The sequence below is a fragment of the Carassius gibelio genome, chromosome B15, assembly GCF_023724105.1.
Source record: "Carassius gibelio isolate Cgi1373 ecotype wild population from Czech Republic chromosome B15, carGib1.2-hapl.c, whole genome shotgun sequence".
NCBI classification, from domain to species: domain Eukaryota; kingdom Metazoa; phylum Chordata; class Actinopteri; order Cypriniformes; family Cyprinidae; genus Carassius; species Carassius gibelio.
This window is the reverse complement of record NC_068410.1, coordinates 14,480,445-14,493,750: the sequence shown is the minus strand read 5'-3', so window position 1 is coordinate 14,493,750 and position 13,306 is coordinate 14,480,445. Positions and strand designations below refer to the sequence as shown.

The 13,306-nt window shown below is 35.8% G+C and overlaps 1 protein-coding gene across 1 annotated transcript in view; it reads right to left on the bottom strand.

The window, feature by feature from the left end:
• Positions 1–4,706: 4,706 nt before the first annotated feature.
• Positions 4,707–13,306, bottom strand: part of LOC127973058 (alpha-2-macroglobulin-like) — a 33,202-nt gene continuing 24,602 nt past the window's right edge. The window contains exons 7-34 of the mRNA XM_052577090.1: positions 13,129–13,294; positions 12,953–13,037; positions 12,766–12,883; positions 12,541–12,661; positions 12,346–12,455; positions 12,090–12,257; positions 11,764–11,997; positions 11,440–11,652; positions 11,196–11,345; positions 10,909–10,915; positions 10,050–10,173; positions 9,502–9,727; positions 9,305–9,431; positions 9,105–9,226; positions 8,955–9,006; positions 8,793–8,876; positions 8,530–8,706; positions 8,355–8,430; positions 8,040–8,196; positions 7,875–7,949; positions 7,633–7,795; positions 7,351–7,544; positions 7,057–7,269; positions 6,824–6,942; positions 6,511–6,592; positions 6,247–6,339; positions 6,050–6,155; positions 4,707–4,993 (exon numbers count right to left, since the gene is read on the bottom strand). Coding sequence (XP_052433050.1) covers positions 6,060–6,155; positions 6,247–6,339; positions 6,511–6,592; positions 6,824–6,942; positions 7,057–7,269; positions 7,351–7,544; positions 7,633–7,795; positions 7,875–7,949; positions 8,040–8,196; positions 8,355–8,430; positions 8,530–8,706; positions 8,793–8,876; positions 8,955–9,006; positions 9,105–9,226; positions 9,305–9,431; positions 9,502–9,727; positions 10,050–10,173; positions 10,909–10,915; positions 11,196–11,345; positions 11,440–11,652; positions 11,764–11,997; positions 12,090–12,257; positions 12,346–12,455; positions 12,541–12,661; positions 12,766–12,883; positions 12,953–13,037; positions 13,129–13,294 — 3,552 coding nt within the window. The 3' untranslated portion in view covers positions 4,707–4,993; positions 6,050–6,059. The remainder of the gene's footprint in view (positions 4,994–6,049; positions 6,156–6,246; positions 6,340–6,510; positions 6,593–6,823; positions 6,943–7,056; positions 7,270–7,350; positions 7,545–7,632; positions 7,796–7,874; positions 7,950–8,039; positions 8,197–8,354; positions 8,431–8,529; positions 8,707–8,792; positions 8,877–8,954; positions 9,007–9,104; positions 9,227–9,304; positions 9,432–9,501; positions 9,728–10,049; positions 10,174–10,908; positions 10,916–11,195; positions 11,346–11,439; positions 11,653–11,763; positions 11,998–12,089; positions 12,258–12,345; positions 12,456–12,540; positions 12,662–12,765; positions 12,884–12,952; positions 13,038–13,128; positions 13,295–13,306) is intronic.

Below are 13,306 nucleotides of genomic sequence, written 5' to 3'. Positions count from 1 at the left end.
TGATCATGTTCTTTTGTGTTTGAAGAATGATGAATTCCAAAGATGTTCTGACTTGATAGTAGTTATTTCTTCCCAGTGGAAAGTGAAAAAAAAGCTTAGAGAGACTCTAGCTGAGATCCTAGGTGAATGGAAAATCTTTGGTGAATGGAAAGTTAAGGCCGAGGGCCTGGCATGTGCTTAGGGTGTCCTTAGAAGCTTTCTAGATCACATCCTTATCTGGAAGACAGAAAACTTAGCAGAAGAATAAAAAAAACTGTGTGTGACCATTTTAAGGTCTGAGAAGATTCAAGCCTCTCAGGATGGGCTTGTCCAATGAGAAAGGCTGAAATTCCAACCAGAAGGTTGGAGATACTAGTTTTACGGCCCTTTGGCTGAAAGTTTATATGGAACTCTATTGAGTGTTAATGCAAAATTACTAAAGCGTCTTAGAACATTAATATATTGTCTATGTACCAACATATAATATACAATTTTGTTTAGATCATCAAAAGACAAATTCATAGATATTAAGCATGGTAAGATTACATATAAGATTACATGAAAAAGTGGTTCTATCATAAGCATGCATAAAACGGTTTACAATACAATAAGAGTAACAACATACACAATGACCTGAAGTATATAGCCGCGTTTTCACTGCTGGAATTAGGGACTATGGGCTGGTACTTGGTGTGTTGCCACCGCAGGAACCAGGATCTAAATAAAGTTCCTGGTAAAAAAAAAAAAAAAGCCCCTCAGAAAGTACCTGCTTGAGAGGTAGTACTTTTTCAAAGGTCCAGAGCTTTCGGGAGCGGGACTTGGGTGCTAAACATGCTGATTGGTTGAGTTCACGCAGCATTGTGATTTCAACCACCATTTATTCGGATCATTTTCAAAATATGTGTTATTGTTTCATGAAATGTAGTTTTAAAAGTATTTCAGGCAGGAATGTAGTTGTTTAAAACTCAAATGTGTGGTTTATTTATAAAGGCAACACCTATTTAAAAATGTGTTTCGCCGATTTCGGAGACTCATATATCCAGTATATTCAGTGCTCATATATCTGCCTGAAGCAGTGTCAACTCGGCTAGTCCTTCTGACTAGCCAAGCGATTCTTCATGTCAAATGAAAATAAAAAGAGGCAATTGATATACTATTTTGTTTCATTGTAATGGTTGTATATATACACATTTAACTGAACTAATACACATCTGCTGCTATTATTATGTTTAAATGAAAATGAAAGGAGGCAGAGGTATTGATATCCTATTTAGTTTTATTGTAAAAAATATGCATACTTTGTATTGAGAAACGTGCGCAGACCTACGTTACCAGAATATTTGCCTAGTCTTCATTTATTAATTAGACTAGAGTTCCTTTATATGGTCATTTTGTGTCTGTTTTAGAGACACTTTAGTAAAAGTTGCTTTGCCCGCATTCCTTTGAGCCATAAAACTAGTGTTATCAGACAGTTTGTCTTTGGTTGCTATCGAACCAGAGGCATGTTTTGCCTTTTTGAGGCATTAGTTGCATTTCAGGGGAAAAGGGTTCCATAGACACTCATAGCTTGCACTTTGGTTAGGTGAAGGGTGCGTTAGGCATTATTTGTTAAATATAATAAATAGTTGTGTGTCTGATTAGTCCCAATGCTACAAGATATACTTTATCAAAGTTAAAGTCAATTACACCTACCTAAAATGGCTCATTCTAGCATGTCCCCCATGTCTACATCACGATGTGGGAAGATTTACATAACGCTGCCTTCCAAAAGAGGACACAACTAGAAATCAGTGGTTCAACGCTGTTCCAGAATGGTTCAACCCAAATATTAAGATGTCTGCAGCACATTTTGCAGTGGACAAGAACTGTTTCCTGTGAGAGTAGCCCACAATGCTGGTATTCCATTCAATTCAATTCAATTCAATTCAAGTTTATCTGTATAGCGCTTTTTACAATACAAATCGTTACAAAGCAACTTTACCGAAAATTATGTTTCTACAATATTTAGTAGTAGCTTATGGTGGTGACTGTCAGTTTGTGCAGGTTTGACAGGATTTTTAGAAAAAAATGTATACAAGACGTAGTCAGCTAGACGATGAACATTATTAATATTATTAATTAGTAATTGTTATATGATGCAGTCACACATGTAGCAATAATTGTTAGTTGTAAAATCCCGTGGCAAAACATAGAAATAAAATAGAGACATCATTAGCATAGCTGCTGATCCAACAAAGTAAAATTAGTTTAACCCAAGCTAATGAATAAAAATGCACATTTGATCAGATGCAACTACACTCACAATTTAAGAGATACATTATTCGAATGCTTGGCGAAAGAGATGTGTTTTTAATCTAGATTTAAACAGAGAGAGTGTGTCTGAACCCCGAACATTATCAGGAAGGCTATTCCAGAGTTTGGGAGCCAAATGTGAGAAAGCTCTACCTCCTTTAGTGGACTTTGCTATCCTAGGAACTACCAAAAGTCCAGTTTTGTGACCTTGGGGTGCGTGATGGGTTGTAGCGTGGTAGAAGGCTAGTTAGGTACGCAGGAGCTAAACCATTTAGGGCCTTATAGGTAAGTAATGATAATTTGTAACTGATACGGAACTTAATAGGTAGCCAGTGCAGAGACTGTTAAATTGGGGTAATATGATCATATTTTCTTGACCTGGTAAGGACTCTAGCTGCTGCATTTTGGACTACCTGTAGCTTGTTTATTGACGAAGCAGGACAACCACCTAGAAGTGCATTACAATAGTAATGGACCCGGGAGATCAAAATAAAACTAGTGATAGCGAGGCGCTCTGATTGTTTTTGTTGCAGAATACAATAGAGGATATAATCACACATTATATAAACGGAAACGATGGTGTATAAAATTGATTTTTAAGTTAAAAATAGTCGATAAAAAGAATATAGTGACGGAGCTCAAACGCAGTACAGACGCCAACAACAAAAACTGCCCCACTTTGTTTCTATAAAGTGGGGCAGTTCCAACTTTGCAAGGCCAGTCTCGAGCTTCTGACTCACAGTCTGTAAGTACATTTTCATATTTAAATAATTTGCCACACAATTGCAACAATAATGTTCATTATATAATATATATATATATATATATATATATATATATATATATATATATATATATATATATATATATATATTTTTTTTTTTATTATTATTATTTTTTATTTTTTTACTTTGAACCGCATAAACATATTGCATTACACCAAATAATGTTTTTTTATTTTTTTTTATCAACATCATATGACCCATTTAATGGAAACTGCAATGGAGACAGTAGTGACTGTTTGTAGGTCCCAGTCTGTTCTTGATGTCAGGTATAAGTCTGCCAGAAGTGTGGATAAAAGTCGCAAAGGGGACACTTGTGAGCACCCTTCTGAAAGCTTAAATGAGGAACGGGACACCCTACGGTCTCATGGCCACTCAGTGGCCATTGTCCAAGTCTGGCAAACAGCAAGTCCACATAAAGTGTTCCATTTGGGACAGGGCCTATTTGTGAAATAAGGGTACATGAAATGGCCAAAAAGCTGAGGAAGATGCATATTTCAGCTGTAATTAATTAAATGTGCCCCAAAACAAGAAAAAGCATATTAATATTGAAAATGATATAATATACAGTTTAATGTGTTGTTTTGGAGAAAAAATAAAGTGTTAAGATACATTATAACACTGATTATTTACACAGATTAAAAATGTCTTGAGAATTTACATGAACATTTCAACAAATTAATCTTCAGGACACCCAAGACTCTGTCTGTGACAACTTTCATTGGGTTTTACTGTAGAATTTAGAATTTTTTTTAATGTAATGTTTGACAAAAAGCATTATTATGTTGAGCATTTCTTGATATTTAAACAGCAATTTTAAAAATTAATTCAGAGTTACATGAATCTTTCAATACATTGTTCTTCCAGATGACCATGACTCTGTTCAAGTCAACTTTGACTGGGTTTTACTTTAGAGTTTTTGAAAAAAAACTTGAATAAAAAGCCTGTCACAATACATTTTATCACTGGTGTGTGTTTCCTGATATCGTTGCCTTTTAGTGCACTACGAGGACTCTTAAGGTATATCTTAAAAAAGGTATACCATTTTAGGCGTTTTCCCACAAACTATACCTTTGGAGGTTACGTGTTTCCCACAAACTATTCCTTCTTACGTGTGATGTTACCAGGTGCTGTCCATGAGGGTGGTGCTGAATAAGTTGAAATCGATGGATCGAGAATGGATATTGCAAATCTATGCAGGAGCTGCTTCTGTTTGTTATGTGTGAAAGTGGTGTTCTTTGTAAAAGAAGGGTTGATTTTAAATATAAACACAAAAATCCTTGAATGCAACAAACTTACATGGGTCACTGCTTAAAAATTTAACAAATTTTACCAAAAAATAAAAACAAAAAAAGTCCAACAGAAAAACATTCTGTTAAGATTGCTTTCCAACAAGAAGCACTTCAGAAATAGTCGAAATTGCATTTATTAATTATTTAATTCAATTATGATGGTTTTAGTGAAAAACCAGGGAAAACTCCTCAAGTTCACTTTTAATGGCCTTAACGGGGGTCTCTTAATGCTTAAGAGAGGTCCAGGACCTTGAATAACCCAACCCCCAACCCCCCCCCCCCCCCCCCCCCAACACTCAATGATGATGAGATAATATCTCTATGTGGAGTGCAGGCTGTTGTCAGACTCCTTATGCATGAAAAATCTCTAAATTCTTTATTTTCCATAATAGGATCAAACAAGTTTTGTTAAAAGATTAATTACAAATAAAATTACAAATAAAATTGTGAGTGGCCTGCTGCCACTGAGTACACATATAAAAGCATACATAAAAATTACAAATGAAATAAAACAATGCCACTAAGAATAACTACTCATACAGTATTAAAAAGACATTCTGTATTCTGTGTCATTATACTATGAGCTGCAGGACTGAAGTGCATGACCTTATTGACAGTGGAAGGAGTACTCGGTCTCCGACTGATCACCTAAAGAAAGAAGGTAATATCAAGACACAAGTTAATATAAGGCTCTGGCCTGTATCATTGTACAGTTGCTCACTGTAGTAAAGCAAATCTTCACATGCATATTTGCAACAGATTTTCACATTGTATGTATGTAGATACAGTCAGGTCCATATATTTTGTACACAGGCACCATTTTTATCATTTTTGCTGTTGACCAAAACATATTCAAGTTACAGTTATATGATGAATATGAGCTTAAAGTGCACTCCCTCAACTTTAATTTGAGGGTATTCTCATCAAAATTGTATTGAAGGTAAACTGAAGTGAAGGTTAAACAATTACAGCTCTTTAATATGTACCTCCCCCTTTTTTACAAGGGAGCTTAAGTAATTGGACAGTTGACTCAAAAGCTATTTCACAGACAGATGTGGGCTATTTCTTAGTTATTTCTACATCAGTTAACCAGGTTAAAGGTCTGGAGATGATTTTAAGTGTGCCATTTGCATTTTGGCCTAGCAAAGCATCAAAGAGGAAGAACCCGAGTCTCTGGTGATGTCCATGAGTTCCAGACTTAAACAAAGGATTCTCAACAAATACAATATATATATTTTTTAATATTATTTATGATTATATTGTTTTGTCCAATTACATTTGTGTATTAAAATGATTGTAATTCCTAAGCATTTTATATTTTTGTTCAGCCCCTTGAATGAAAGCTCAAAGTCTGCACTTCAATAAAATCTTGTTTGCTACATTTTAATTCATTTCTGGTGGCATACAGAGCCAAAATTAAGAAAATTGTGTCAGTGTCCAAATATATATGAACCCATGACATTTGTTAGTGGTTAATATAACCTTTAATTAGACAATAGCGAGTAATACGATTTATTAAATGAGGATGCTAATTGATGGCAAAATAATACACCATGGCTTTGTGTCAACAACATAAAAAAAGATCAAATATTAATAAAAACAAAAAGTTTCGGAATTACACGTTTTGTTATTTATCTAATAAAAAATGCATTAAACTGCACACCATCACCTTTACATTTTTCTGAATGTTAAATAAAATCTTACTTGTTTGGTATTAATCATACACTTTGACCACTGCTGGCTTGAGATTCTTCACTGGAAGAACCTGTTTCATTTGTATCTTGTAATTCATAGAAATATGTTTTGGAATCTGCAGGAGGATAAACAAAAAATAAATATACAGTACCAGTCATGGAAATTATTGAATACATGTTACTTATATAATGTTATTATTTACTAACCTCTGTTAAATAAACTATGACATGGTCTTCTTTTGTGTCGACCCGCTCCACATACTTCTGAGCAAGAACTTCTGAACTAATTGACGTTGTAAGCTATAGGGAAAATAGAATTACTAATATGAAAAAATGATGATGATGACGTGATGATGAAGTGTTTTTTTTCTTCAGTTCTTGCAAAGTAAAGCTGACATGAAAAAAGCAGTAGTAAAAATGTGTAAAAAAATTTTGTCTTAATGCAAAATAACTTTATACACCTGAACTCACCAATGATGTGTCAGCTGTGAATCCTGATAAAAGTTTAATATCCACAATGAGCATGTTAGTCATCTCCTGGGGACCATGATATCTTAAAAGAGATAAATATACTGCCCTGATTTAATGCTAACAACACAAAGAATCAGGAGCACAACTTATACACTTAAACTAGCAAATGCATAAAAATTTTATCCAAGCAATTACAGAATTTTACAACAGAATTGTTCAACTCAGATTGTCAATGATTTTAAGCATTCAATAACGAAGTATCTATATATAATAAAAGAAACAGTAGCCATACACAATCTAAATCTGTTTTTACTTGACAGTGAAGTTCAGAAGGAAATTTTGTCCCAGTGTTTTGCAATCTCCCTCTATCTTTGCATCAATGCTCAGTGTTTTAGCTTCAGTAGGAGTCGGGATGTTGTAGAACTGAGCCACCTGAGAGAGTCAACATGAAAAAAAAAAACAGATTCATATCATAACAGAATAGCAGCAAAATGCTAAGAAAGAAAAGAGAGAGATTGAGTAAATGAAGCTGAATTCTCTACAGACCTGCACAGACACACAAGCTGAGCCCTTCACTTCAATGCTGTATTTGGCTGGGACATCCTGCAGCTGCTTCTCCTGGTACAGTAACTTATTGTCCTGATTGACATCAAAGTGGTGAGTGTCTGCTGCTGACTGTACAGTCACTGTGCTGGAGCCGTCAGCGCTGAACACTTTGGTGGCGTACAAAGACAGAGCCTGAAGAGCCACCACTGTGTCCTGAGAAATAAATGTGTTCAGTAATGTGTCTTTTACCCATTATTCAGCAATCATGTGTTTGAATTGAGTAGTTTGAGTCACCTGTGTGGAGGAGAATCCTCCATAGGCATTCTGCTGCTTCACAAGCCAGCTGACAATCCTGTTAGCAAAGCCCAGATCAGCTGTAGTGAGTGAATCAGCAGAGAGAACAGCTAGCAGCACATATGAGCTGATCTCCACTGCCAGAGAATCAGAGTCATCAGCAGAAGCAGACTGAGACCAGTGGAGACGAGACCCTTTAGGACACATGGACAAAAGAGACACCAGTATAAAAAAGTATAGTCATATAGGACAACAGAAAGTCATCAGAAACAAATATCTTACCATCTGAAATAGCAACATCCTCCAGTTTCTTGAAAAGCTGCTGTCGAGTGTCTGTGTCTTTAGCCAGACTGAAGGTGTAGGCGAGCAGAGCAGTGGTGTAAGTGTTTTTGACATCCTCAATGACAGACCTCAAGCAGGACAAACCTTTACTGACGACAGGATCCTGAGACAAAAACAGAGAAACAGCAGCTGGGAGCGTAATTTTTCTGAGATTATACTGTGTTTCCTGTAGATGAACTTACTGTTACTGGAGTTTCTAGTTCAAGTAGTGATGCAGTAATGTAGGCTGTTATAGTCACATTATCATTCACTCCACCCTGCAGTTTTATATTAGAGGAACATTAAGTAAATCATTTTTGTTACAGATAGATTGTTTCTGTGATAATGTTTAGTGACCAATAGCACACCTTCATTCTGTTGTTGAACAAACTTCCCTGTTGGATAAAACAGCCGTCTGAATCCCGTCTGCTTATTAACCATTCCTTTGCACTCTGAATATTTTGTGGATCAATAAATATGTATTTCTGCGCTTTGCCAAAAGACCTCAGGACAAAGGCAGTCAACCTGGTGTTTTAAAGTTATAAATTAAATAATATCATTCGTTGTTTTAATTGATTAAATCTGTACATAAAATATTAAAAATAAATACCACCTATCTACTTAATATTTTAACTTTGTAACTATTTAGGAAAAAGTGAGAGTAAAAAGTTACAAATATTTACCATGTATTCTCATCTCCACGTCCAAATGTGCTGTATCCACCACTAGTATGTCTGTAGTTCAGTTGTCTCTGGTATCCTGTTAAGTTTGATAGTGATTAAATGTTTAGGTTGATTGAGTGTGTCTGACGTCAAAAGTGTCAAGACTTATTTTCTTGACCTGACTCATTTCTCTCACCACTCTTAAGGAAGCCGGTGGCTCTCTCTCTGATGGCTGAAGTGAGCTGCTCTGTGTTTTCCAGATACTGCAGAATGTAAATATTGGGAGAAAGAATAGCCATGTTTTGTTCTCCACAGCCGTACGGCATCTGTAGTAATCCGTGAAGATTTGTCAGTGCACGACCCAGTATGTCCCCTAAAAACCAAACACCAGTGAAACTCATTACATTTTAAAAACCCAAACACAAACATATCATTTCTGCTTGTGTATGTAAATGTTACCAATGACTGAAACAGAGGATCTTGCTGATCCCTTTATCACATCTTTAGGAAGATTCAGATCCACTTCCTCTGTGAGACTGTCGCCTATGAACCAGAGAGACAGAAACACATCAGTGATCAGCAGAGAAACACTATAATGCTAAATATTGTCTGCAGACAAACCCTTTGGACACAGTAACCAGCTGTAGGTCTCTGTCTTCTCAGTTCCTTCAGCCTGCAGCATAAAACAGTAACATCAACACATCATACTGACATAAGCAGCATTAGGATCATGAAGAAATGACGTCTGAGAGCTGTTTGAAGTGCGCTGACCTGTACAAGCAGACTTCGTGTGACTGTGTCAATGCGTCCTCTCTCTGGCACGCTCACAATCTCATTGTCACACACAGTCTGGGACGACTCAGCCTCTGCACTGACTGTAATATTCAAGACTCCTACAACACAAGACATGTACGTGAAGATACAAACATACACAAACACAGAGAAACAATGATTCAGACTGGAAAACTCACCAAGAACAGAAGGAGTGAGGATCCATTTAAAGGTTTTTCTTCCATTAGCACACAGACAGGATGAATACTGTTCATCAGAGGAGGCTTTGAGAGTGTAGTCTGAGGAAAGAGCTGGAGTCACTTTAACCTGTCAATCAAACACACATGATTAGTGGCATATTTGATATGATTGGATAAGACTGAGTCTGAAGTCTCACCATGATGCACTTGGACAGATAGTTGAAGACAGTGGCCTTCAGCTCAAAGATCTCCCCACGGATGATGGAGTAAGGCAGAGAGAGCTCCAGGAAGAAGGGCTGGAAAACTGTCAACTGAGCAGGAGGAGCCAGACCCAGACCTTTGGAGGACAGACAGAAGGCCTCCGTCTCCCAAGTGGAGATGGTGTCAGGAACTGTGACAGGAACCTGAGCTGATCCAGAGTCTCTGTGTTGATATTACACGAGTATTTGATTGGCCTTTTAATATGCTGTTTTGCTTTTACAACATTCAGCACAGATATAAAACACTGACTATCTGATTCACAGTAGGTCTCTAGTTTGTCTAATTTTCATCAATCTGAATGAATCTAATGAAAGTTGTGTTTATATGAATACAAATCAGTCCAATTCACATATTCGTTTACAAGTGAATGTATGTATTCTTAACAAAAACTAATTGGATGTGCAGTGCCAAGAGAAGCATTACAGTTATTGTGGTTTTAATATGATATTAAATTATGTTAACAGTTAAAAATATTGTCACTAACCCAACTGCAGCAAGTTGCCAAATCCATGTTTCAGGAAAGACAGTACGAACTGTCACTTCAACTGAAGAGTCTCCCTCATTCATATTCAAATCCATTTCAGAATCATATGATACTGCATTATAAACTGAAATAAAGCACAGGTAAAGATGTGACACTTGAATCAGGACATGTAGCAATTTTTTAAAAAAAAATCACAATTTTGTATCTCTATCACATTATATACTTTCTGAAATATCTAAACTGTATTCTGTGTTCACAACATTAACCCTACAATATCTTGTATTGTTTATACTGTAACTATTCATTTAAATTTTTTTATATGCTTATTAATTTAAATCATGGGGCCTAATAATTTATACATAAAAAAGTTGAATTTAACAAAAATGTAAGTGAGCTTTGTACATCTAACATATCAAATAGTGTGAAGAAACCGATACACTGTCAACATAATCCAAAGTATAATAATAATAAGTAAAATAAGAATATAAAAGCCAGTAAACTAAACTTTAACATGTTATCTTCATACATTTACACTTTTCTCACAGAATAAATTGTCCTTTACATTTTGGTTGATGCAGCTCTTTCGAGCAGTTCTTTGATGTCACAAATTTTTAAAACTGCTGATTTTACAGATCAGACAACTGTCACCATAATCTCAAAACAAATAAAGAGTCATACATATGTACTCTTGCAGTGAAAAATTGGTTAATAGTGGTGAATTCCAGTCATATTAAATTATTGATAGCAAATGGATGTCTGAATGAACTCATACATATATAACAAATATTATCTAAAAAATTGTCAGTATATACTGAACACAGAAAGTCTCTCACAGCCAAATTTGTTGCCATTTTCAGACCCACACTCTATCCAACAGCAATGATGAACCACATGTAACAGAAGTAAAAAAAAAAAAAAAAAAAAAAAACAACAAATAAAAATTATACTATATGTATATATATATATATATATATATATATACGTTATGTATGTTAGGTATGTTCATCATTATTATTTAAAATTTTTACGCAAAATAAAGTTCATCCATTTCAGCATAAAAAGTACTCCACATGGCTCCGGTGGGTTAATAAAAGCTTTCTGAAGCAAATCGATGCATTTGTATTAGCAAAATATCCATATTTACACCTTGTCAGTATCCAGACGTTTTCCTGACTCCAGGATCAGGACGCTCTGATCTACAGCACTGAGGCCGCACAGTGAACCAGGCTGAGCTGAGAGATGGAGAGTGTTTTTCTCACCAGGAACTGCTCTAGAGGGAGAAAACTGCAGAGAAACCTGTGACGACAACAGTAGGGTGAGTCATTTCAGTATTGAATCAGAATGATTATGATTGTGTAAATGGGCTGATGGGTTTTCTTTTTTTTCATACCTTGTTTTTGAAACACTTTTCAATGTCAAATGTTGTGCTACGAGCAACAACATTTTCACTGGGCAGAACACAGTAGACCAGAATCTGCACTGCAGGAGCTAGATCTGCACCAACAGACAGTTTGAATGACATTGTGCCACTTGCTGCTCCATTAGAAGACTTGACTTCAACCTTCTCATATCCATGATGAACGATCACTCCTCTGGACAAGACCTGAAACAGACAGATGACACTCCAATGACAAACTGACCAGTGCAGCCAGTTAATACTGTTAACAAACAATGAATTCATCAGTGTATCAGTGTACATTCTGCACATTCTCACCATATAGACAATGTCAGTTTTGAAGTCTTTAGCAGTCTCTCCAATAAAATAATACTTGATGGTCACTGTAAACTCAGCATCACACTTTAATGGTTGCTCAATGTTTTCTATGATCAGTTCACTTAATGATGGGGTGTATGGAGTGACAGGCCGGAAAAGATGAACTGTTTTTCTGTCCGTAGAGAAGGAAGGTGTTTTGTAACCATCATAATGAAACGTTGGATACACACTCGCCTGGAAAAAAAGAAAAAGAATGCGCCAATATTTTCATGTTATCAAAATATTAACTGATCAAACACTTGTTGGATGAGCAGCAACTGTCATACCATCAGATTAATGTCTTCTTTAGGAAGACTAGATGTATTAAGAGAGAAGCTGGCCAGTCCATCGCTGTCTGTAGTGAGATTTAGGAGCAGTTTTGAGGACCAGGATCCCTCCAAAAGATAAACCACTTTGTTTTGTATTGGTGCACCTTTGAAATTTGAAAGTTTGATCTGTTTAAAACAAGATTTTGAAGGAATAAATGATTCTGTACATATCATTCAATGCTGTTGAACTGAGACAACCTGATTTTAGACTTACTTTTCCTTCTATAACTGATCCATGTTCATATGTTTTGGGCAGGTCAGTAAGTGTGAATTTGCCGATTTCATAAGTGAGAGAAATAGTTTCAGATTTTGTCATGGTGATCTCTGTGAAATACAAATATATGGAGTGTGAAACTTGCATTTTTATGTAATCAGATTTTAAAACTCATTTCAGTTATTAATAGCTCACCTGTTCCTTCTTCTGTGACTGTTGCTTCAACATGAAGAGAATTTTCTAGTTCATCCTCATATGTGGAGTTTAAAAAGGCAGATAGATCTAAGGTATGGATGGCACAGCCTGTCCTTTTCATCTAATGGAAATTAATGAACATAAACACAATACATTATAGTAATTTAATAATCTGGATTTAGGAAATAAATGCCACATGCCACTTTTGGTACTGCACTGACAAACCTCAGTGGTTATATTCACACATATTGGACTGTGTTTATCACCCCAGTAAGAGTAGCGTTGAATATTACGACACACTTTCACCCATGATTTACCAGATAAAGGCTGCCCGTATGTGTATCTGTAAAACATGTACAGGTCAAAGATGGACTTTATGCTTTTAATATGTTTAAGTAAAGTTGCTACTTACTTTCCACAAACTTCAACTGCCATTGACTCATCATCTATACTCACTGTCTTCGGTGCCGTCACAGTAACTTCAAACTTAGGCAAAACTACAGAGGATGAAATTTATTATTAATCACATTAGGATTTTTTATGAAACTTGTCCCATGCAAATAATGCAAATAATTTGTTATGACTTACCATATTTTTTCACCTCAAAATCATGTGATATCATCCTGTCACCAATGTAAGCCTTCAGTTTGTATATGCCTTGACAGCCTTCCGGGTTTAATTCATAAGAACGCTGCAAAATCCACCTTGTTGAAGAAACATTTGTCCATTGAGCAATTCTGTTACCTTTACTGTCCTATTTAATACC